General features: G+C 42.5%; 2 protein-coding genes across 6 annotated transcripts in view; one reads left to right on the top strand and one right to left on the bottom strand.

The window, feature by feature from the left end:
- Positions 1 to 7,355: 7,355 nt before the first annotated feature.
- LOC134225108 (igLON family member 5-like) overlaps positions 7,356 to 24,321 on the bottom strand; it is a 379,522-nt gene continuing 362,556 nt past the window's right edge. For all 5 annotated transcript variants that reach the window (XM_062704890.1, XM_062704894.1, XM_062704891.1 and 2 more), the window contains 2 exons: positions 10,142 to 10,209; positions 7,356 to 10,054 (listed from right to left, as the gene is read on the bottom strand). In XM_062704890.1, the coding sequence (XP_062560874.1) occupies positions 9,811 to 10,054; positions 10,142 to 10,209 (312 nt within the window). In that variant the 3' untranslated portion in view covers positions 7,356 to 9,810. The remainder of the gene's footprint in view (positions 10,055 to 10,141; positions 10,210 to 24,321) is intronic.
- On the top strand, positions 10,769 to 21,696 carry LOC134219742 (uncharacterized protein K02A2.6-like). Its single transcript, XM_062698605.1, has 3 exons — positions 10,769 to 11,361; positions 12,641 to 13,088; positions 20,245 to 21,696. The coding sequence occupies exons 1-3, from the start codon at positions 11,294 to 11,296 to the stop codon at positions 21,694 to 21,696; spliced, it is 1,968 nt and encodes a 655-aa protein (XP_062554589.1). The 5' UTR covers positions 10,769 to 11,293.

The raw sequence follows: 24,321 nt of genomic DNA, 5'->3' as shown, positions 1-24,321 counted from the left end.
TATTAACTGTATAATAAAATGATATTGATTGTATATATCACAAAGAACCATGGCTCCGTAAAGTGTTATACACGCCTGAGCCTACCAAATAAACGAACTTGGAAAAAATGCGATGTGTTTTACAGAGCGAGGGGTGACTTAGTGGTCATTCCATTTCCACACTCCTCCTGAATTACCACTAAGCCGTAAGTCCGATTCGCTCAACGAATTTGTTGTGTAACAATGGTCCCAATGGTTTTGTTAAGGCATCGGCAACCATTTCACTTGAAGGGCAATAAGTCAATACGATGATTTTACGCTCGCACAACTCTTTGATGAAATGACCTTTAGTTTCTATATGCTTCACTCGGCCACTTATACGTTCCGCCTTGGCAAAACATATGCAGCCTTGGTTGTCCTCGAAGATAGTTGTCGCCTCATCTTGACATTCGCCCAGGTCATGTAACAGCCTTCTGATCCAAATAGCTTCTTTACATGCAATGGCTAGCGCGTTATATTCTGCTTCAAGCGAGGAAAGCGCCACAGACTCCTGGCTTTTACTAGTCCAACTGATAGGGCCTTCTCCGAAGAAGAAAACATTTCCAGAGGTAGACTTTCTTGTGCGTTGATCGCCTGCCCAATCTGAGTCCGAATAACCTAGCAACTTCCAGCCTTGCCCAGGACCGAATCGTAGTTTCCTGTACTTCGTTGTATTCAAGTATTGGAGTACGCGTTTAGCGGCTGCCCAGTCACTCTGGTTTCGGTCTTTCACCTTTCTACCCAAGATTCCTACGCTGATGGATACATCAGGACGAGCGTTCACAGCCAGATAGAGTAATCCCCCTACAAGACTGCGATATCGAGCTACTTCTAAAAATTGCTTGCTGTCGTTATTCACCGTCACATAACCTGGATTCATTGGATTTCTTACTGGTGCCGAATCCTTCATACCGAACTTAGAAACTAATTGCTCTATGTACGAAGTGAGCCGTAGCGAAAAATATCCGTTTGTGCGATCTATTTGGAATCCTAGGAAGAATCTCACCGGACCGAGATCAGTAATTTCGAATCGGTCGCGAAGAGCGCTGAACACTCGATCAATTTCAGCTTCGTTCATGCATCCAATGATCAGGTCATCGACATACACAAGTAGGTATACTGTATCAGATCCATCTCGCCGGATATATAGACATGGGTCTGAATCACACTGCAGGAAACAAAGTTCATGAAGTACATCATCTAACACTCTGTTCCAGCACCTTGCTGATTGTCGCAGGCCGTATATACTTTTCTTTAACCGACACACTAACTCCTCCTGTCCGCTTGCAGCAAACCCTGGTGGTTGACGCATGTACAGTTCTTCGTCGACGATGCCGTTCAAATAAGCAGCTTTCACATCATACTGCTTTAGGAACAATTTTCTCTTTTCAGCAACAGCAAGTAATGCGCGTAGCGTTGTTTGTCGCGTCACCGGAGCGAAAACATCGGTGAAATCTACACCAAACTTCTGTGCGTAGCCTTGTGCTACGATTCGGGCTTTGTGTTTAATCACTTTACCAGTCTCATCACGTTTGAGTTTAAAAACCCATTTCACACCAATCACTTTCTTTCCAATCGGCAAACTCACGAGTTCCCATGTCCCATTCATTTCGTGGGCTTTCATTTCATCTTTCATAGCACTATTCCACTCTGGCAATGCTAATGCCTGTCGGAAATCGTCCGGCTCTTCATTATGGTTTACAAGTCCAACTACATAGTTTCCAAAACGTTTTGGTGGAACTCCGCGAGTTTGTCGATCAGATCTTCTTAGGTATTGTTCATCACTTGCAGTATTATCTTCTTCATTGTCCTCTTCAAAACCCGGAAATTCACTGTCATCCGTATCATTAGCGTCTTCATACACTGAATCTTCACAGCGGACTTCTTCTTCAATTGCAATGTTTTCTTCACAACCGCCATTTAGTATCACTTCACACTCATTATCAGCTGCCTCCGGGTTATCATTTCGCAGCTGCTGAGCCTCACTATTTGATGGTGTCGATCCTTCGACCAGTTCCATGAATCGTGCATCACGACTGATCACAATTCGGTCGGTCTCACGGTCAAGAAAACGAAATCCTTTATGGTGATCCGAGTAACCAACGAATACGAGCTTCTTTGCTTTAGGGTCAAATTTCTTCCTTTTGTTGCTTGGAACATGGGACACCCGAATACTCGGAATTTAGCGAAATCCGGTATTGAACCTGTCCATAATTCGTGTGGTGTACGATCAATGGCGCGGGATGGCATTCTGTTTTGGATATAAGCAGCAGTTAATACTGCTTCTCCCCAATATCGCTTCGGCAAATTAGCATCCAATAACATACAATTGGCCATTTCCTGAAGTGAACGATTTTTCCGTTCCGCTACCCCATTTTGTTGGGGGGAGTAGGGAACCGTGTACTGTGGTTCGATGCCTTCTGTTTTGTAGAAATGGAGCAACTCGTTCCCGGTATATTCCCCTCCGCCGTCTGATCTGATGGCCCGAGGCTTCCGACCGAAAATGTTTTCAGTCCAACGCACGTACTCACGAATCTTTTCTGCTGCCTCAGCCTTCGATTTTAAGAGGTTCACCACGCAAAATCTGCTATAGTCGTCGGTTATGGTCATTAGGTACCTATTGCCACTCGGTGTCTGATGTTCCATCGGTCCGCACAGATCACTGTCAATCAGATCCAGAGGTTTCTTAGATCTTCGGTCGGTCACAGGATGGAATGGACTCCGTGCCAACTTCCCTTGAAGACAACATTCACAAACGATCTTTTCACCACAGTCCTTAATATTGAATCCACTCGTCAGCTCTTTCGTTTTTATGACACTTATGACACTTGGATCTCGGTGGCCAAACCTCCTGTGCCAGATGTGTTGGCATTGGCCATTGTGTTTTGCACTTGTCACTGCTTTGCACTGCTCTGCCAATTTGAGTTTGTACTGGTTACCAACCGTTTCTCCTACCGCTATCACAGCTCCGTTATCCGCTAAAATCTCACAGCAATCCACTTTGAACACCACTGCAAATCCTTTCAAAGCCAGTTTCCGAACTGATATCAAACCGCCTTCGAGAGACGGCACGTATAAAACATTCTCCAACCTGATCGCTATTCGATTACCTTTATTATTCACGGCGATTAGCACGCCATTGCCACTTCCAGCTGACTTAGTTGTGGTACCATCAGCTAGTGTAACTTCGATGACCACATCTCTTTTCAATTCGTTGTAAAAACCACGGTGGTTGGTCATGTGGCATGTGCAACCGCTATCCACCGTCCATGCACCAGGAATCGCTCCTCCTGCTCACTGGATCTTGACACACGATAACTAGTACTTTCCTCCTTCTTCGCGGCCACAAACTTCCGACAGTTCTTCCGCAGATGACCTGGCATGTTACAGAAGAAACACTTTCGTTTATTATACTTCGATTTAACTTCTATTTTCATTGCTTTCTCCTCATCACCGATGGCTCCAGGCTGGTTTGCGCATTGCTTCTGACATTCATCCCGCATCCGAGCTACTACCAAATCCATGGTTAAATCACATAGAAACAGACGTCTCACTTGGAACAAAATGCAATCAAAATCATTGTTGCGGAAACATTGCCGCCCAATGCTGAAATCACTGTGTGTGGCCAAGCGGCAACCAGATGGCTGTAGTGAGCAAACGTCAAACACAAGCGAAACCGATGGAAGCGCCATCGGTGGCCGATTGACCAGCTACAAAAATTTAAATCAATCGTTAAAAAGGTGAACTATGGAACATGTGTTGAGTGAGACGTCTGTTTGTCTGTGGTTAAATCCTCCTGCGGTCGGTTCTCCAGTGACGTGACGAAACTATTGAACGATGGGGGCAAGCTCCGCAACATCATAATGATTCGCAGCAACTCACTCAATTCGACACCTGCGTTATCTAGCCGCTCATACAGATTTTCTATCTCTTCGATATGTCGTTCCACATCACCCCCTTCGCTCAGGTTCAAAGCACACAACTGCTGCAACAGGAGCGCTTGGTTGCCGATGGTTGCCTTTTCGTGATATGTTTTGAGGTTATACCACATTTCTCTTGCTGACTTTGCCTTCTTCACGAATCTGAGCTGGTTGTACTCTACGAATAAGGCGATAGTAGTACGAGCCTTTCGGTCATCGCGCTGCCATTGGGGAAACGCTGCATCGACTTCTTCTGGCTTTGCCTCCTCTACCACATGCCAAATTTCCTCCCGTTCCAGCATCGTCATCATGCGGTATTTCCATGACACATAATTACCGCCATTCAATTTTGAAAAAGTCACTTTTACGTTATCGGCCATCTTTTATCTCTCTCCACGATGCACAGTCACAATCGTCGGGGAAAAACACGATTCCTCCGGAAAACAGCTTTTCTCTACTAATGTCCACTTTCACCGAATACTGCGGCCCATAACCTGATGAGCAAAGAACAGGAATTCACCCGGGAAACGGACTTTACTACTGGAAAAGCAAACAGAAACTCGAGACGCATGGAGAACAAAAAAGACGAACAAAACCTTCCTTTATGACGATTTATTGATAACTAACTTATGTATATTACTACAAGTATGGCTCAAGACAAATAAAGTATAACAATGCGATGTGTTTTACAGAGCGAGGGGTGACTTAGTGCTCATTCCATTTCCACACAAGGTACGGAGCCGAAGATGTTCCGTACGTAACCGTTGTAAGTTGAAACGTTCGCAGCGGTTGGGTTGCGGAATCTCTCCATCGTATCTGTTGTAATGGATGATCAGACATCCTCACCTTGATTTGCCGGTACATTTTTTCAATGTCGGCGATGATTGCAAACTGTGGCATCCGGAATCTCAGAACGATGGACAGCAAATCGTCTTGGATAACAGGACCAACCAGAAGCGCGTCGTTGAGTGAGACACCGCTGTCGGTTGAGCATGACGCATCGAAAACCACACGTAATTTTGTGGTGATACTATCAGGTCTGACGATGCAGTGGTGAGGCAGATAGTACGATGGAAGTGTATGCACAGAGAACAGACATGGATGCTCGAACAAATTTTCGGTAAAAACGTGTGTAAAGATTTAAATCGCACCTCAGCGCCGCCAACGCAGGCTGCCCGACATAAAAACTCAATCTCACCAAGTGATGGCGTTGGCATACACTACATAAACAATGTAGTGCTGCCACCTAGGAGCGAGCCTAGGAGCAATTCGGAATGAACACTAGCGCTAAAAAGTAAAACACGGCAAATTTTAACCATATTTATCAGCACACTAGCACCGCGCAACGGGGGCATAACGACATAGGGTAAGACACCCAGAAATCGCCCTCCCCCCAGTTTTCGCCCACCTATTTTAAAACCTTCATTTCTCGAAAACTAGTTGTTGTGAACAGTCAAAGTTCAAGTTTTTTCGTAATTGATTGATGCTTGTATGGAAAAACTTCAACTGTAACTGTTTTCAACAACTAGTTTACGAGAAATGAAGATTGTAAAATAGGTGGGCGAAAACTGGGGGGAGGGCGATTTCTGGGTGTCTTACCCTACTTCAAAATGACCAGTAAAAACTTTACACAAGCACGCGAATGAAGATGAACGTCTGTTCTCTGTGGTGTATGGGTTTCTCCATCCGATATTGGCTGCATATATTCGAGCTTCACGTACTCGTGTATGAAATCAGTGCAGGAGTAGCGTTTAACCGACGCTCGAGCGAATAGAAACGACGATCTGCAATATCTTTAGAACTCCCAAGCATGTAAATCACCGACGACTTCGTCGGTAGAGCGACGATGAAACGACCAGACTGATCCCTTTCGACTGTTTTTTCGAAAAACTTCTCACATTCAGCTTCTTCTACGGAGTGAGTGCTAAGCGTGCGGCACGATTCAATTTCCCAGAACCGTGCTAGTTGACATTCATTTCTTGGAGCACCTCCCTCATCGCTATTCTCATTATAGCTCTCCTTCTCGAGTGCTTTATTAGGATAGCGCCCCATCTTTCCACCGGTGGTTTTTATTTTAGGTATAGCGAGTTTAAGGTCATAGTTGGAAGAGTACCAAGATGGCAGTCAATATGGCACCGGACCTTCCACGGGTCAACCCCACACCTCCCGCACTCCTCTTCCACCAACATTCGAATGCATCGAACAGCATCGAACAAAAGTATAATATTCAAATTACTAACCTGTTCACAGCATATTTATTCACTTCCCGTGATAATAAACATGTTTCTTCAAAGAGTTCTATGAATTTCGGCTCGAATTTTATCATAAATCAGCAGTTTCGTGCCAATTTAATAGCCGTTCGCGATTCGGTGGGCTTATCACTGCACTTCACTTCTTCTCAAAGGGCATAGAAAAATCAAGTTTTCACTCACTTCTCCGCACATGAGCAGCCCGAAATGTTGATAGAATGCAAATTAAACATTACTTTTTGAAATCAGTCACTCGTTTCAACCGAAAACTTAATATAAACTGCTATTTTTGCCCGAGAAAAACAATTAAAAACTGACCGCGGAGCGAATGTAAACACCGGCAGCGGCAGCAGCAAACTAATACATAGGGTGGTTCAAAAAATGATTTTGCTGCGCCGCGCTCAGTCGATTATGATTCATAATTTGGGTGTCATCCGATGGTTTGGGTTGGTTTGAATAGAGGTTTACCGTGCACAGGTCGTTTCAGGTTTGTATGATAGTTAATATGGCGAGGTTGAATTTTACATTATTTTGATTGTGGCACTCCGTCATTGGGCGCTGGCGAGCGGGGAGACCATATGACTGAATGAAATATTCAAGAGCTTTAATTCCATAGACAATGGACATTGAATGGTCGTTTCAATGGCTGGGAGTCGATTTTAATCGATGTTGCGAATCATTAGCATGATAATTAGGCTTATTTTTTGCGTTACATAATCAATGGATCTTTCCTGCGGTGCGGTTTTCGTTCAATGAAGTCGTCTCTTTTCGCCAGCGTTTGGAGGGGAGGCGCTGTAGCCAATGTAATGAAAGGTTTAGTTTCTCATATTAGTTTTCATACAAACTTGAACCGGCTAGTGTTCAACCAGTTTTTGTTCAAATCGGTTTTTGGAGGACACTCGGAGCATGGGACGGAATCGTGTGAGCGTGGTGGAGCTAGCTTTTTTAACCACCCTACTAATATTCTTTGTTTTTTTTTATAAATACGACACCAATCCTACTACAGTACATGACAGTTTTTATTGTACCAATACTTTCAAAGCTTTGTTTTGGTACTCAACCCACCTTCACCTTAAGCGTAACTGGCGACGCACAGTGTGAACAGCGTGGACTGGATAAAACAGCATACGTTACATCGGCATTGGTTAAGGAAATAAATAAACGAAAATTGGCTCAAATCAAACGAGTTTTGTTTGTTATTTTTGCTAGTTTATTTTTTCAATTTCACTCCTCTAGCACATATCATCCATCTGACTGCATTTAGTTTATCTTACAAGTTAAAACCTACTTCGTTATACACTAGCCGTTCGATAACTGCAACGCATTCTAAATAGACGTCATGCAATTGTCAGTCGACGTCAGTTGGAATAAAAGTGCATCTGATTGCACTAATGCAACGACATGGACAAATGATTTGCAGACGCAGTTATCGAACGTCTACCGTACCAATCTTAATGCCAAATTCCAATGTTCTCCTATCCGATTCATAGCCAACCGCATCTTACCCTAATACGTAGTTTTATATTTCCTGTTTTCGGTTCAACTGCACTTGCTTTTATGAACAGCAATTATCTGTGAATTGGCTCTTATACATATGTACTTTGAGTGGTTGTTGTGATACCGGAAAAAAGGTGTTTGTAACTTGTCAGATTAGAGAGAATAATTTTCTATCGGAATATAGTTTCGCACTGTCGTACGGTACAGGGGTAATAAATATAAATATGGCCTACTTTTCGTGCATCAATGCTTCTCTATCGAAAGACTTTTCTCGTTTGTCGCGTATTTCTTTCAATTGAAACTCTGTACTCCGCATTTTGTTTCATTTAACAATTATTCAGCTAGCTACCCTAAACAAGTATTCATTTTTTTGTTTACGTGTGTTCATATTTGTGTATCGGTGTGCACGGCTAATGGAACCTAAATTGGATTTGATCTAGATCATACAACGTTTAAGTAGGTATAGTTTCCAGTGATTTATCTCCGTTTATGCTAACATTAGTACGTCGTGTATTGTTACGAAATATAGAAATATGTACTAGATTTCTTTTCTTCATTAATATTTTACACAAAGTTGGAAACTGTTTTACGAACCTACATTCAATACATTTTAAACAGTAGTTCAAATTTACAACAAAGGGCAGGAAAAATAGGTGATTAATTCTAGTTTTAGTGAAAAGTAATGTTGGAAAGGAAAACATAACTCATGAAATGAAAATGACTAAATTATAACAATATGTATAAGAAGACTATAACATAAGAATTAATCCGTAAGCGTTTTTCATTTGGTTCTTTCTGCGCTGATATTGTGTTTTAGTCTAACCCTAGATTTGTCCAACTAGATTTACAATATACACATTAAAATTGAATTACAGAATGTACTTTCGAAGTCCTAAATTTCAAGTAAGGTTTATCCGATGAATATAGAATTGAGCTGACCCATGCATATCACTCGTATTATAGTTTAGGCTGTAATGCACTTTCAAACGCATTCTCGGATTCTATTTATTAGTTTCGGTCGTCCGTAGTCAAGTAGTCAAGAATACGGGTTATGTTCGCATCCTGCATGAGTGAGTTGCATTAGGGACGACCGAAACTTTTGAACGAATCTGGGGCCTCATTGCGCATCTCCTTTCGACAGCTCTTTCGTATGACAGTATGCATGATTTGCTCGTTTCGAGTCGAGGTGCGCAATGCCACCCCTGATTTGTTCCAAAAGTTACCTCGATGTATGTGACTCAACGGGCGTAAATTTAATTTCGTTCGAAAGCACATCCGAACGTAAGTTAGCATAAGCCTTCTACGCAATGTAGTGGAACAGCGACGAAAACGGCAGAATTGGCAATTAGTCCATCTATTTTTTGTCAGATTTTCCGTTTCCGTCGCCATTCCGCTGAATTGCGTTTGTAGTCACACGGTTGAGAGCAGAAACATAAGAATAAAAGTATACTACATACAACGACCATGGGTCAACATCACGTAGAAGAAAATATGGTAAACTCAACCATGATCTGGCTTATTTCAACCAACATTTTATTTTAGGTTGATTAGGCACCCAATGGTTCAGTCACCAGAAGTTCAGAAGTACCATCTTCTCAGGCAGGCCAACTGAAAAGGAATTGTATTATTTTTGTTTTATTCTAGAGGATTCAAATCCAACCAGCTCATTTTGTCTTCAAAGGAATAGTAATTTATTGACCTTATTGCAACAGAGTGGATCTGTAAAACAATCATAATGTGTACAAAACGTTTGTTTCACTCTCGATTGGTTCGGATTTCTGGAAGCTGCGCGCCAGGTAAAAGCGTGGACGATTCATAACCGGTTTAATACATGCAGTTGTTTTTATAGGATTCTTCGGTTTAAATTTTCTGGTTGGTGCGTTTTTTATGTGAGTTTTTGTTTTGGTGATACAAGGCATTGCCGTGCGTTTCCGGCGTTGGCTAAACTACAAGTTCTAATTGTTTTTTATACATTACTAAGCGTCGCTTTCCTACTCACAAAGCGTCTCTTAGCTTTTAGCAGATCTTCGAATTTCCTCCAAAATAAATAGTCACCATTCAACGTGTAATTTCCACCCGAAAAAAATAATATTCCGAAACAGTAGCATTTCTCATTCACTGTAAACCTAATGGATCCTACTGATCAGCAGCGAGTACAACACCACACAGAGCGCCCCCAGGCTGGCGAGGGAGGAAGCGTGCCGGATAGAGCCCGTCGAGCTGCCACCGGAGCCTCGGTTGTCCAGCGAGACTTCACCGGGGATTTGGAATTGCAGTGGGACAGTTTCGGTGTAGGCCCAGCCTTCGGTGTTCTTGGCACGTGCCGTGATGAACCACTCGCCTTCGGGCAGTCGGATCGAGCGTTTGATGCTGCGGAAGAACATGTGGGAGGGGTTTTGTTGAGTTAGAAACAATCAATTTCAGAGAGGAAATGTGAACGCTTTGCTCAGTACTTACTTCCAGAATTCTCCATTTTCTTCTTTGTTTTGTTCCAAAATGGTAGCATCAACTGTGGTGTATTTGGTCTGTAAAGAAAACAATATATTTAGTTCAGGCTTGGACGAGAGTCGATAAGTTTATTTCTATATTTTTTCTTGGCTTCTCTTTGAAATCAATGTTGGACGAATTTCATTAGAATCTTTTAAAATTTGAGGTCTCCAGAATGTTAAGTGTGTGCATAATGGAACGTACACACGGTCAAGCAGTTTGACCAACATTGACTCCACCTCTCGTTTGTTCAAACATCCATCAAGTTTTACCAACAGCGGCACGAAAAATCAATTTATTCGACCAACAATATCACACACGAACGACCGAAGTGCCAACTGTAGAGTAAATAAGCGACATGTAGAATAAAATTGTTGAACTAAATTAAATTGTGTTTAAAATTATTTAACAACGAAAGAAAATTATAATTTGGTACCTTGGTTACCCTATTGCATGCAGTTCTGCTGAAAACGAAAAAAAACAACAAACAAAAAACAAGAAGAAAAACAAATTTGTTTGCATTTGCTGTTTCCCCTCCGTTGATGCTGATTGGTCAATCGTGTCAGCCCGCAACTATATAAAGCGAGCAGTTCCGTTGTCAAGCTCATTCATCAGTCTAAAGCGAACGACGAAGCATCGCAGGAAGCGGAACACCCGTACACATTCGACCCCTGTTCGTGTGTTGACATTGAAGGACGGGCAGTAGCGCGGAAACGAGAAGCGGCTGCCTTGCTGGAGTCGAGCCCGAGAGGATAGCGGCGTTGAGCGGCCATACACATCCAACCCCTGCTTGTGTGTTGGCATTGGAGGACTAGCAGTAGCGTGGGAGCAAAAAGCGGAGCCGAGCCCGAGACGGCAGTGGCGTTGGGGGTGAATCTCATTGTGTCGCATTCGTTGAAGTGAGGCAGCGGCAGCTTCGTTATACCAACCCAACGGTCTTCTGCCAAGCTTCGGCGGCGGCGATACTGCTGAGAAAAAAAAATCATCGAAACAACGGCCCTTATCAGGGCCACCGAGGAAACGGCTTTACGTGCTGTCTGTTGGCAGCAACAAAAAAAAAACAACAACAAAGGCCCTTTGTCAGGGCCACTGAGAGGAAACGAGTACAGCGGCAACAGCAACATGCTGACATCCGACTACGACAATGGCGCAACCGGTAGGAGGGCCGAATCACCAGAGAAGTTCATCAAGTGAGTAAAAAAAAATGTTTAAAGAACAATCGACCAACAAAAAAAAAGAAAGGTAAGGGTCTGTTCACAAATTACGTAACGCTTTTGGGGGGAGGGGGGAGGTTCAACTTGTGTTATACTTTGTTACACTAAAAGGTGGGGGAGGGGGTGGGTACTACCAAATGTTACGCATAACGCGAATAAAAAATATTTTAAATGTTTTTAACACTGATTGAAGTAATTGCTGACATGTCATGATCAAGACGATAAATACGCATCAACCTATCCTCTTCAAAACCATACTAACCATAAATGTCCCATGTTAGTCTTTGTAGTTTTTTACTTTTTATCTCAGAGCTGGCTATTTGATGTTTTTTTTTAATTCTAAAAGACATCCACCTTTGTTCGAAAAATTGTTGCTACATTTCGAGGATTTTTTGTCTCACGAAGAATATTCACGATTTTTACAGATTATATTATTTGATGGAACGACCTCAGGAACGTCGCTTTGATTGGTATTGTGTTTCATGATTGGAACTTCCAAACTAAGCCAAAGTTAACAGAGGAAACCCAGAGAGTTTTCATTCTAAGCAGTTGCATTTTAGCTCAACCACTTAACACCTGTTAAAAAATAGCAAGACCCACATGTTTCAGTGAAGGAAACAAATCTGCCTTTCACAGTTACGCGTTACATGGGGGAGGGAGGGGGTAGCAAAAATATTACTTTTTGTTACAAGGGGGAGGGAGGGGGTCAAAAACTCGAATTTTTGCGTTACGTAATTTGTGAACAGACCCTAAGGAAAAGTGTTCAGTTGAAATAAAATTCCGATTGGAAAGGCGAAAGTTTGTTTATTGGACCCCGATTAGAAAGGCGGTGGTCAATGGTATAAGACTCCGATTGGAAAGGCGGAAGTCTGTGTGTGACCCCGATTGGAAAGGCGGTGGTCAACGTTAATAAGACTCCGATTGGCAAGGCAGAAGTCTGTATGCGAACCCGATTAGAAAGGCGGTGGTTTGCGGTAACAATACTCGAATTGGGAAGGTGGAAGTCTGTATTTATGCGACCTCGATTGGAAAGGTGCTGGTCGGCGTAAATATGAGCGTAAGTCTGTGAACCCAAGTAGAAACACGGTGGTTACTGAAAACGAGATCCCGATTGAAAAGGCGGTATCCTGATAATGGAAATTTTCTGAGAAAAAAAAAGCCAAGCCAATGGTCGATTGTTTTTTTGTTAAGAATTTCGAAACTGTTCTCGAAACGAAGTAATGTTTATAAAGAAGATGTTATTTCTCTTCTACAGGATAATAAAACGGAAGGCAGCTACAAAAATTGCGGAGGAACTTTCAAAAGTAAAGGCAGAACTAGAGAAAACCCGAATGGAAAAGGACGAGTTAAGCCGGATTCTGGCAACTAAAGGCCAAGAGGATAACGAGTTTGCACAAGCCAGATCGAGCACAATTCGTGAGGAACATTCTGCCAATGAGACGCTACTTATGACAATGAACAATATGTCATTGGGCAGTCTCAATATCCCCGAATGCGTGCCTGCAACAGGTGAATCGGAGCTAAGCAAGCGAGATTACGATCACTGGAAGAATGTACTGAACGCTTCCTTGAATCTCATTCAAGCTGTTGACGAGCCACCACACAATGCGACATGCCGAACGAGCGAGAATTCCCATACTCGAATGCAATTGCTAGACTCGATGCTCATTTCGGCTCAAGGGCTTACATGTTGTCGCAGAGAAGCAAGTTGGCTAACATGGTCCCAAGGCAGTGTTGGGAAATGTACAGTAAAACACTGTGATTATGCGAATGTTTACATTTTATCCGGTCAAATTTCACGCACCGCACAAACCGAAACCGTTTTCCAAAAAAAAAAAATGTACGCCTCAATGCGACATTTTTTTTACCGATGAGGCAAACTATTTGTACACGGAAGAAAAAAAGTACCCAAAATTGAGTATTTTTAAACTTACTTTTGAGTTATTTTTTCTCTTCTCTTTCATCCACTCTTTCTTTTGTTGTCAAAAACAAAAGAGCCAAACAATCCAACGACGCCAGTTCAATACGGGAAGCCAATTTTGAGTTTTATTACCTGAGGTCGAAATTGAGTGAATTAAACTTAAATTTGGGTCAATAAATTTTCCGTTGGGTACTTTTTTAACATGGGAGTAAAGGCAAACTACTTCGACCCTGCTTACTCAATTTTGGCTTCCCGTACGGATGTTCGAGGTTGGGTGAATTAAACTAGTAGTATGTTCCTGCCTGCTGCTGCGTGAGAGTCGAGCCGTCGGTGCAGTCAGCAGATTTCTTGTTTCGGTTCGTGCGCAGCGCAAACAGAACAGAATCGAGTTTAATTGCCTGTGGCGCAAAGCCTAGAAAGAATGCTAGCCGTTGGTACTAATTCATTAGTTCTAGTCTCTGAAATGAGCAAGTAGTAAGGAAATACAGTCCCATCCCGATTTTGGCAACACCCGTTTTTGGCAACATTTTCTTCCCGATTTTGGCAACAACCTGGGCTCTGTACGAATAGTGGACACTTTCACTGAAATAATGAACCACCACCCGTATTACCGCTCATTGCAAACAATGTCTATTGAAACTTTTCTGCTCTTTTTATTCACGTTTTCCTTGTCCCTATTCACATTACCCTTATCTAACCAGCCCACCGTAGAATGTCGTATTTTTTGGCATCTCATTGATTTTGTCGTCGATAAGCTGACTAACACCGACATAGTACAACACCTATAAAGCGAAGTCCGCTGTTTACATCACAATGCAACCGATACTACATGAGTGATCCAGGAACAAGCAACCCCCGTGGGTTTAATTGCTAGTGATTGGCATAGCATAGCTTGCAAAAGATCAATGCTCACAATGCTCACTCACATTTCCAATGCCTGCTCTCGTGTGTTATGTTTGTGATGGCGAAGTATCAGAAGTGGAGTACCTCCTGTGAAGTGATGCGTCACATGTGGTTTTATTATTATTTATTCAGCCTTAGGCCGGAGGGGCCACTGCAGTACATAACAGTCGTCTCCGTCTACTGCTGTATGTTACCAGACACGCAGTCTACGGAGAGTCCGTAAATCGTCTTCCACCTGATCGATCTACCTAAGGATCGTTGTAGAGAACCATTTTTACTCCAAGTGCTCGTTGGTCCTCCACAAGCATTATCCAGATTTCGTACGTACGCTTTCCTGCCACGTGGCGTCTCCGAATTTGTCTGCTGATATCGTTATCGGAGATCAAGTGAGCTCAAGTACACGAATTCTTCAACCACCTTGTTTTTTGTCGAATAGCCGTTGCCTTCTCTTGATCCTACATCGTTTTCAACGTGTTAATCACTAGCATGGAGATCTGGAGTACGATGAGCTGCAGCGAGCACCAGTAGGTTGACTGCTATCGAGTGTCAGAGGTGGCATGCCGCAAATGGTCTTCCAGCTTCCACTTGGCCACACTATCACTCGTAGTGCGAGGTGCACATAGTGCGCATGGATCAATCATTGCCGCCTGAAATATTCCTGGGTTGAGTGCTAGGAGACCGACTAGTGCAAAGGGATTTGGTTTTAGTGAGTCGAGTGTAGTTAACCCATACTCACACTACATTGGATACGCTTGAGCAATGTGCAGAATGGAGATTTCCGTTACCATTTTCCAAAACAGTGGACGGTATTATGCCTTGCGTTCGTTTTTTCATAATGTCAGCGAAAATTGTGCACAGAACTTTACTCTTAATCACACCGACCACAAGAAAGTTTGCCTCCATAAAAATCCATTATATAAGAATCCGAAATTTGTAGCACATTTAGTCATCTTGTATCCGTCGGATCGCTATTTGATTTATATAAAACAAGCATTTTCGGTGGACTAAAATTTATATGAAACTAGTTGACCCAGCACTGCCGTAATCTGAAAAGGTGACGTATACGCCATTTTCCAAAAATGGTGTTAACGAGTACTACAGTCGCGATTCGCTGGTTGGGCCACGACCTCGGCCCAACTAACGAATTCGGTTTTTTAGTTGGGCCAACTGACAGCCATTTGAACACGTGTATTTCGACTTGAACATCACAAATGATGTCCAGTGACGCCCAATCCCGTTTTCCGTGTTTACATTGAATTTTGACGTACGGTTGCTTTTTAGTTGGGCCATGGCCCAACCAGCGGAGGCTCAACTAAAAAGTGACCCAAGTATTAAAATCCCAACCAGCGAATTCCTACTGTACTCATCGAGCTCTTTAACAGAAAAATGGAAAACATGTTGCAAAACGGCTGTTACGTCACTTTTCAAGATTACGGCAGAGCAGACGTGGTCCTGCATAGTAGGCGAAAATGCACGTTGTGAATTGCCCGTGCAAAATCTACATAGGGGGAAAGACGGCTTTGGCAGGTTTTGTTCTATTATTGGCAGGGGGGTTTTTGTCGACCAAATTTTATGAAATTTGGCCACAATATTCTTTGATATTCAAAGAATGTTTAGGCCAAATTTGAGCCTAGTCAGTCATAAAAAAACCCCTGCCAATAATAGAACAAAACCTGCCAAAGCCGTCATTCCCCCTATGAATCTTTATTTTAGTCTTTCACGATTTACTCAACCTTACTCGTGATTTTCGCATGAGAAAATATCATATAAACCCGTCGGAAACGATAACGGACATATTTGCTGAAGGAATGGAGAAAATCCATCCAGCCGTTTTCGAGTTATACGGATACGAACACAGACCATTTCATTTTTATTATATAGAAGATGTCAGATTGAAGTCAGCACTTCAATGGACTAATATAGAAACATTTTTTATTAATACTTTTTTTGTAAGGACATGGCCGACGCTATTGTTAATTTCAAATATTATTTATTATTGAATTTGTATTATGAAATTGGCTAATTAGTTACATTATGTATTGATTACCATTCTTGAGCTTGTTTTAATTTTGTTTCAGCTACAATCTCCAAGTTATGAATAATATCGCGAAAATGACAATTATGATGCACGTGCATCACCTAAACACACTCCACATACTTTGTAGTACATATTCTAAGTATTTAGCTTCAATCATGCAAACAAAAAAAAATGAAATTTTGTATGAAATTTTTTTCCCGTTTTTGGCAACATCCCCATTTTGGCAACATTAAAATCCGGTCGTGTTGCCAAAATCGGGAAGGGACTGTAATCATTTACCACCAAAAACAAAAGATATTTTAGTTACTAGATAAAGATTGTCGCTACTGTTCCCTTTGTTCTGCTGTCCGAAACATGTGTGGTACATACCTGTCAAATCGTATGGATTTTCCTTCTTTGACATTTAGCTCCCCTATCCTCGCCAGCAAAAGATGTTCCGGACAGCGACGACAGCGACAATCTTTATCTAGTAACTAAAATATCTTTTCCAAAAACGGTCATACGTCATGAAATGAGCGTACAGAAACATTAATTGTGGGGAGAGAAAATAATAAAATCATGTGCTGACTGTCGTCTGCTTGGTCGTGGCTGCTGCAGCGGCTGCCGTGTTTTTGTTTTTCTTTTACTTCGTGGCAGATTGAATGATAAAAAAAATGTCAACCGTTCCCGTCCCTGCAAAGGAGCGGAGAGACGAACATCCAGTTTGTGAAAAGAGTGGCTCTGGCAGCGAAACTATGAAACTACAAGGCCGATGAAGAGTTTGAAGCAATTTCCAGATCAGTAACCAAAGGATCAACGGATAGTCGAGTCAGAACCCTTGCCTATCGAGTCCTTACCGAGGGCGGTTCTCTGAACGAGTTGATCGACCAAGTACGCATCCGTGAGGTCGAATTAGAGAACGAGAAAGATTATAGAAGGCTACACCAGCCCCAGTCGGCTACGGTGGCGGCTATCTCGCGACGACCAGATGAATATGTCCAACGACGACGTGGTCCATACGAAGCATCCAGGGGATACAACAATAGTCGGGGTAGAGGATCTTTTGTACGTGGTCCAATGCGAAATCAAAGACTGGCTCAAACATGTTGGAGGTGTATGAGTGCATATCACTCACCCGAACAATGTTTCCACTCCGACAAAGTATGCCGTAATTGCAATCGGCGAGGCCACATTGCTAGAGCATGCTCAGCTCAAGTTAAGCCGGAACCGATGAAGCGTGGATGGACGGGAGACGAAAGTGAACCCCCGACTAAGATTGCTGCGGTCCATAAAACGGAAGAAGAGATGCTTGATACAAAGGTAACCGAAGCTTAAAATTAGTTAATTTATCTGAAGCTGAATTTCACATTTTTTTTTAAGCCGTTGAACTTGATTTTTTTCTTTGTTAAAACTTGTTAAAATTTAAATTAATGGAAATAAAAGATGAGAACTACGAAAGTAATCGAAACTAGTCTGATGTTTTAATAGCATGATACAATTGTTACAGGTATCGCATATCATACCGCCTGATCCGATAAAGTCTGATATTGGAAGGGTCATATCGAAAAAGCAGCATACATCGTAGCATACGTAGCCGGAATACAAGTTTAATTTTTTATTGACTCTGGGGTGTAGGTCAATACTATTACGATGGAATCATTAAATGCGATTCTTCGAGATAAACATTCGAAGAAAAATTTGCATGAACTAACATACGGATCGGATAAGACATTACGTGCATACGCTACTCAAGGAAGTATTGACGTGGTTGCAACCTTCTCGGCACAGCTTTTCGTATCAGACGAAAGACCAGTAACCACGGAAAAATTTTACGTAGTGCGTGAAAAGAGAGCTCTTCTGGGATTCAACACAGCGGTGCGATACAGCCTGTTGAAGGTAGGCCTAGAAGTATCAGTTGAAGGAAATAACGAGCTAGATTGGCCCTGCGAATTCAACTTACATAGCATCGATGCATGCTTTTCTGAATTTCCGAAATTCAACGTTCCTGCAGTAGTTCTGAGCTATGACAAGTCTATGCCACCGTCGAGGAATGTTTATACTCACATTCCGGCTGCTTTCAAGGAGTTGACTAACCAAAAATTGAATGAATTGCGACAGACCGGTATCATAGAAAAGGTGACGAACGACATGGACAAGAGTTTTTGTTCTTCCTTGCTAGTCATCCCTAAGGGTAAGTCGGACATCCGGCTTGTAGTGGACCTTAGAGGACCAAACAAATGCATCATCAGAACGCCTTTCAAGATGCCGACATTTGAGTCGATTTTGCTACAGTTGCATGGCGCAAAATATTTTTCGACCATAGATTTGAAAAACGCGTTTTTTCATATTGAGCTCGACCCAAAAACAAGACACCTTACAAATTTCTTCGCCGGCGATGCGCTCTATAGATGCTGTCGGCTACCTTTTGGACTAACAAACGCACCCGACATTTTCCAGGAAGTCATGCAAACTGTAAGGGCGAAGCCAGAGTAAACGCGACGTGCGATGCGACGCGACGCGACAGTGCAATTTGACAGCCTGTTGATAATGATTGTTATTCTTTTACGTGAGTCGCGTCGCGTCGCATCGCTCGTCGCGTTTACTCTGGCGGGCACCTAATCCTGTCTGAATGCGAAGGAACTGTGAATTACCTAGATGATGTCATGGTGTTCGGACAAACGATTGAAGAACATGATCGCAATCTTCAGAAGGTCCTAAAGAAGCTTGAGGATCATAATGTTATGATCAATCAAGATAAATGTTTCTTTGGAAAAGAAATTGTCAAATTTCTAGGTTTCAAAGTAACAAATGAGGGCTGGCAAGTAGAAAGCGAGAAAATCAGCGCGATCCAGGATGCACGAAGACCAGAAACACCAGCAGAAGTGAAAAGTTTTTTGGGCCTCGTAACGTTCATCGATCGATTTATTTTTCAAAGGGCAGATAAGACTCGTCATTTGCGAGAATTATCCAAAGCAAAGGACTTCTACATGTGCTTGGAATCAAGAGCTTGAAGATGAGTTTCTGTACTTGAAAACCAGTGCGTGGAAGTATATTAAAACCCTGGGATATTTCAACCGTGACGATGAAACCGAATTGTTCGTAGACGCTTCGCCATATGGGCTAGGAGCCATTTTAGTACAATACGACTCAGAATCTAAACCTAGGATCATCTCATGTGCATCGAAGGCATTGACGTTGGCTGAGAAGAAATATCCGCAAACGCAAAATAAAGGGCCTAGCCATGGTCTGGGGCGTTGAGCGGTTTTCCGTGTATCTCCTGAATATACACTTCACAATTCGAACTGACGCGGAATCCAACGAATTTATTTTCGGGGTTCACATAGAATCGGCAAGAGGGCAGTTTCAAGAGCAGAGGCGTGGGCTCTGAGACTTCAGCCGTATAACTTCAAGGTATGATAGCTCATTAAAAAAAAAAGCAGACAAACACGACTAATACTTAATGATACTATTCCATGCAGGTTGTACGGGTACCGTCAACTGGGGGGAAGATGATCATTGAGGTGAAGATGATCATTCGATGTGTCAGTCAAAAGTGCCAATTTTTTTATGAAACGGTAGTCAACAATATTCTCCGTTCAAGTAATGTTACCGCTAGGTAGAAATCCGAGTTTTTCGATTATAATCATGAAAATGTATTTTGTGGAAGAAAGAGAGAGATAGTCATAAATGACGCTATTTTCGTTTCAAATATTGACTTCGTAGACTTCTTTACGTAGTAAATTCAACATTCATACAAATAACCTAGTGTATTTTGACTACTAGGTCATAATGATTTTAGTAGAGCTGTCTTGATCAACTTCACCCCAAACCAGATTATTCAAAAAATGTGTGATAATTTAATTTATTTTAATAAATGCGAATGCATTTCAGAAAACTAAAGTTGTTGATTATTGCAACGTATAGCAGTACATGTTTTGAAAATATTTGTTTCGATTCAAAATGTAAACACACATTGTTATTGCATGTTTTGTCTTAAAAATGATCATCTTCCCCCCAGTTGACGGTACCAGGAGAATTGAACATGGCTGATGCATTATCTCGTTTAGTAACAGAATCACAGGCGACTGAATCTTTCGATGAATCCCACGAAAAACACCTTCTCTATTATCTGGATACCGGCTCAATGGAGTTTACCTGGGATGACATAGAGACCGAAGCTGAAAGAGACGCAGAACAAATCCTGATACGTGAGTCGATAAGAACCAACTGTTGGGAAAAGAATCTAAAGAGGTATGAATCAGAAGCAAAGAATCTAAGGGTACTCGGGGCCCTCGTTTTTAAGAATGATCGTGTGGTTCTTCCGTATGCTCTTCGAGAGCGTGCTATGAGTTCCGCTCATCAAGGACATATGGGGGCATCTTCGATGAAGAAGATTTTAAGAAATTGTTTCTGGTGGCCATGCATGTCCAAACATGTAGAAACGTTCGTGATGGGCTGCGAAACATGTTTCCGGTTGTCTAAGAAGAATCCACCAGTTCCTTTGACCAGTTGCGATTTACCTGACGGGCCATGGGGAATTATGCAGGTGGATTTCTTCTCATTCAAGGACTGTGGATCGGGAGAGTTTCTGGTTGTGGTAGATGTCTATTCTAGGTATCTACATGTTGTAGAAATGAAACAAATAGATGCGGACAGCACAAATGCAGCATTAAGCAGGATTTTCGAAGTCTGGGGATATCCCATTGCTATCCACAGCGACAACGGTCCTCCATTCCAAGGAGAAAAGTTCATCAAGACGTGGGAAAACAGAGGAGTAAAAATAAGAAAAGCAATCCCCTTAAGTGCTCAGTCGAATGGTGCCGTAGAGCGCCAAAATAAGGGATTGAAAGACACCCTTGCAGCTGCAAAGATAGACAAGGTCAATTGGAAAATGGCTCTAGAACAATATTTGCATATGCACAACAAGGTTCGACCTCTTTCAAGACTCGGTGTAACACCATTCGAACTTCTTGTGGGGTGGAGATTTAGAGGAACGTTCCCATTCCTCTGGGAAGCACTGCCGGCAGATCATCTGGATCGAACAGACATTCGTGAGAAAGATGCAAAATCTAAGATGGATAGCAAGCAATATGCTGACTTGATCAGAGGAGCAAGAGAATCGAACATTTCCGTTGGGGATAGGGTGCTTCTAGCACAAAGCACTAAACAGAAAGGTGACCCAACATTTTCAGAAGATCGTTACACTGTTATAACCAGAGACGGAGCAAAAATTGTGGTACAGAGTGACAGAGGTGTACAATACTCAAAAAATATTCAGGATGTTAAAAAAGTTCCGATCAACCTTCGTGAAAATCGCAACATGGAAACATCAGATTTGGACGAGAACTCTGCTGAAGTCGAACCTCCTATTTATCTGCAAGAAGACGAGTTGCCGATTGAAAAACCTAAGCGTACGAGAAAAAAACCATCGCGTTTTGATGATATGGTTTTATTTTGCGTGTTCGACTGAAGAGTAGAGGTGTAAAGCATTGTAGAGTAAATAAGCGACATGTAGAATAAAATTGTTGAACTAAATTAAATTGTGTTTAAAATTATTTAACAACGAAAGAAAATTACAGTCAAACCTCCATGAGTCGATGTTCTATGACTCGATATCGACTCATGGAAGCAAATTATCCCATATTAAAAAATATTTTCTGGGTTACTGTGATGGTCCCTTCAAACAGATTTCCAAAGATTTCCTATTCCACATGTCGATATTTCCATGAGTCGATGGTCCCTTCAATATCGACTCATGGAGGTTTGACTGTATAATTTGGTTCCTTGGTCACCCTATTGCATGCAGTTCTGCTGAAAACGAAAAAAAAAAACAAACAAAAAACAAGAAGAAAAACAATTTTGTTTGCATTTGCTGTTTCCCCTCCGTTGATGCTGATTGGTCAATCGTGTCAGCCCGCAACTATATAAAGCGAGCAGTTCCGTTGTCAAGCTCATTCATCAGTCTAAAGCGAACGACGAAGCATCGCAGGAAGCGGAACACCCGTACACATTCGACCCCTTTTCGTGTGTTGACATTGAAGGACGGGCAGTAGCGCGGAAACGAGAAGCGGCTGCCTTGCTGGAGTCGAGCCCGAGAGGATAGCGACGTTGAGCGGCCATACATGAGCGGCCATACTGCTTGTGTGTTGGCATTGGAGGACTAGCAGTAGCGTGGGAGCAAAAAGCGGAGCCTAGCCCGAGACGGCAGTGGCGTTGGGGGTGAATCTCATTGTGTCGCATTCGTTGATGTGAGGCAGCGGCAGCTTCGTTATACCAACCCAACGGTCTTCTGCCAAGCTTCGGCGGCGGCGATACTGCTGAGAAAAAAAACATCGGCCCTTATCAGGGCCACCGAGGAAACGGCTTTACGTGCTGTCTGTTGGCAGCAACAAAAAAAAACAACAACAAAGGCCCTTTGTCAGGGCCACTGAGAGGAAACGAGTACAGCGGCAACAGCAACATCCAGATGACCGACTACGACACCAACCTGAGCACCAACCATCAAAAAATATATGGGGGTTTGTGCAACTTTACTACAAATCTAGGAACTTTTTTCAAATAGGCGTAATTGTATTTGACCTTGAAATTTGAAATGACTCCTACTCTCTCTATTCAGCATATTTCGTGCAACTGACGTTACTACCTGATAGATCGCAATCTATTATTTCTGTTGAGTACATAAGTTGACTAAAATAGTTTGAATTAAGAACACAATCATTATTCTAAAAATCAAGGTCAAAATCAATTACGCCCATTTGAAAAATTCTCCTAGAATTGCTCAAACATGTTCGCCGAACCTTGACTCCACCCCCGACAACTCAAACCAAAATCAAACCGTTTTAATTTTTTCCAACCGAGCCACCAACTGTCAAATGGTTGTTCGAACAACTTCACACACGTTCCAACAAAGCAGCAACCGAAGCGTTTTCATGGGGGTGCAGTCAATGTTCGTCAAACTGCTTGACTGGTGTGTACGTTGCATAATGCGTTGTGTGTACGTTCAAAAGATATTTTAGTTACCTACTAGATAAAGATTGTCGCTTCGGTTCCCTTTGTTCTGCTGTCCGAAACATGTGTGGTACATACCTGTCAAATCGTATGGATTTTCCTTCTTTGACATTTAGCTCCCCTATCCTCACCAGCAAAAGATGTTCCGGACAGCGACGACAGCGACAATATTTATCTAGTAACTAAAATATCTTTTGTACGTTCCATTAGCAGTGATTTTTCCGCTCCACGTGAACTTTGCGACTCGGAGTGAGGTTAATTTTTGACCGCGGAAAAAAGTGGAAGGAAACGATGAGTGACGCCAAGTTTATGATCCCAAAACTAAATGGGACGAGTTGGCAAACATGGTGTGTACGGGTAGAGATGCTGCTGTGCCGAGAAGACCTTTGCCGTGTCATCGAGGAAGCTGCCTCCGTTGAGGACGAAGTCGACGAAGATGAATTTTCCGAATGGAAAGTTGCACGCCAAGGATGTTTTCGACGCATTCAAAAGTTACCATCAGAAGACGTCCAGATCCGTTCGTGACAGCCTCCAGAAGAAGTTTTGTTTGTAATTCAAGACGTGAGCCGAAAAACGAAGGGACGAAGGCCGCCCACAGCGACAGTCGCAGCGTAGCAGTTACTGTTGACAGCGGGGTGAGTGCCCATATGATAAATGAAAATGACAGGTCGTTTTTCGAGGAGCTGCGGGAGTTTCCCGGCGGCTGGATAACAGTAGCCGATGGCAAAAAGACCCAGATTCAGGGTGAAGGCAGAGGAGTTTTGTTCGGTGTCGATTCCGATAACAAACCAGTCCGAATTACGATGACGGAAGTGAAGTATGTTCCGGAGTCTTGATATCAAGACAAAATTTTCAAAACGACTTATCTGCTTTTGTAAACAAAGATTCAAACGACGATTTGACGAATCTGAAAGCACTCCCACGCAAACCAACACCATCAACAGGTAGCGGAAACCTTCATCTACCTGTTGATGGTGTTGGTTTGCGTGGGAGAGCTATCAGATTCGTCAAATCGTCGTTTGAATCTTTGTTTACAAAAGCAGATAAGTCGTTTTGAAAATTTTGTCTTGATATAGAGTTAGACACA

This window comes from Armigeres subalbatus, chromosome 3 (genome assembly GCF_024139115.2).
Source record: "Armigeres subalbatus isolate Guangzhou_Male chromosome 3, GZ_Asu_2, whole genome shotgun sequence".
Taxonomy (NCBI): domain Eukaryota; kingdom Metazoa; phylum Arthropoda; class Insecta; order Diptera; family Culicidae; genus Armigeres; species Armigeres subalbatus.
Note: the sequence above shows the minus strand (reverse complement) of the source record. Positions and strands in the feature narration are given on the sequence as shown.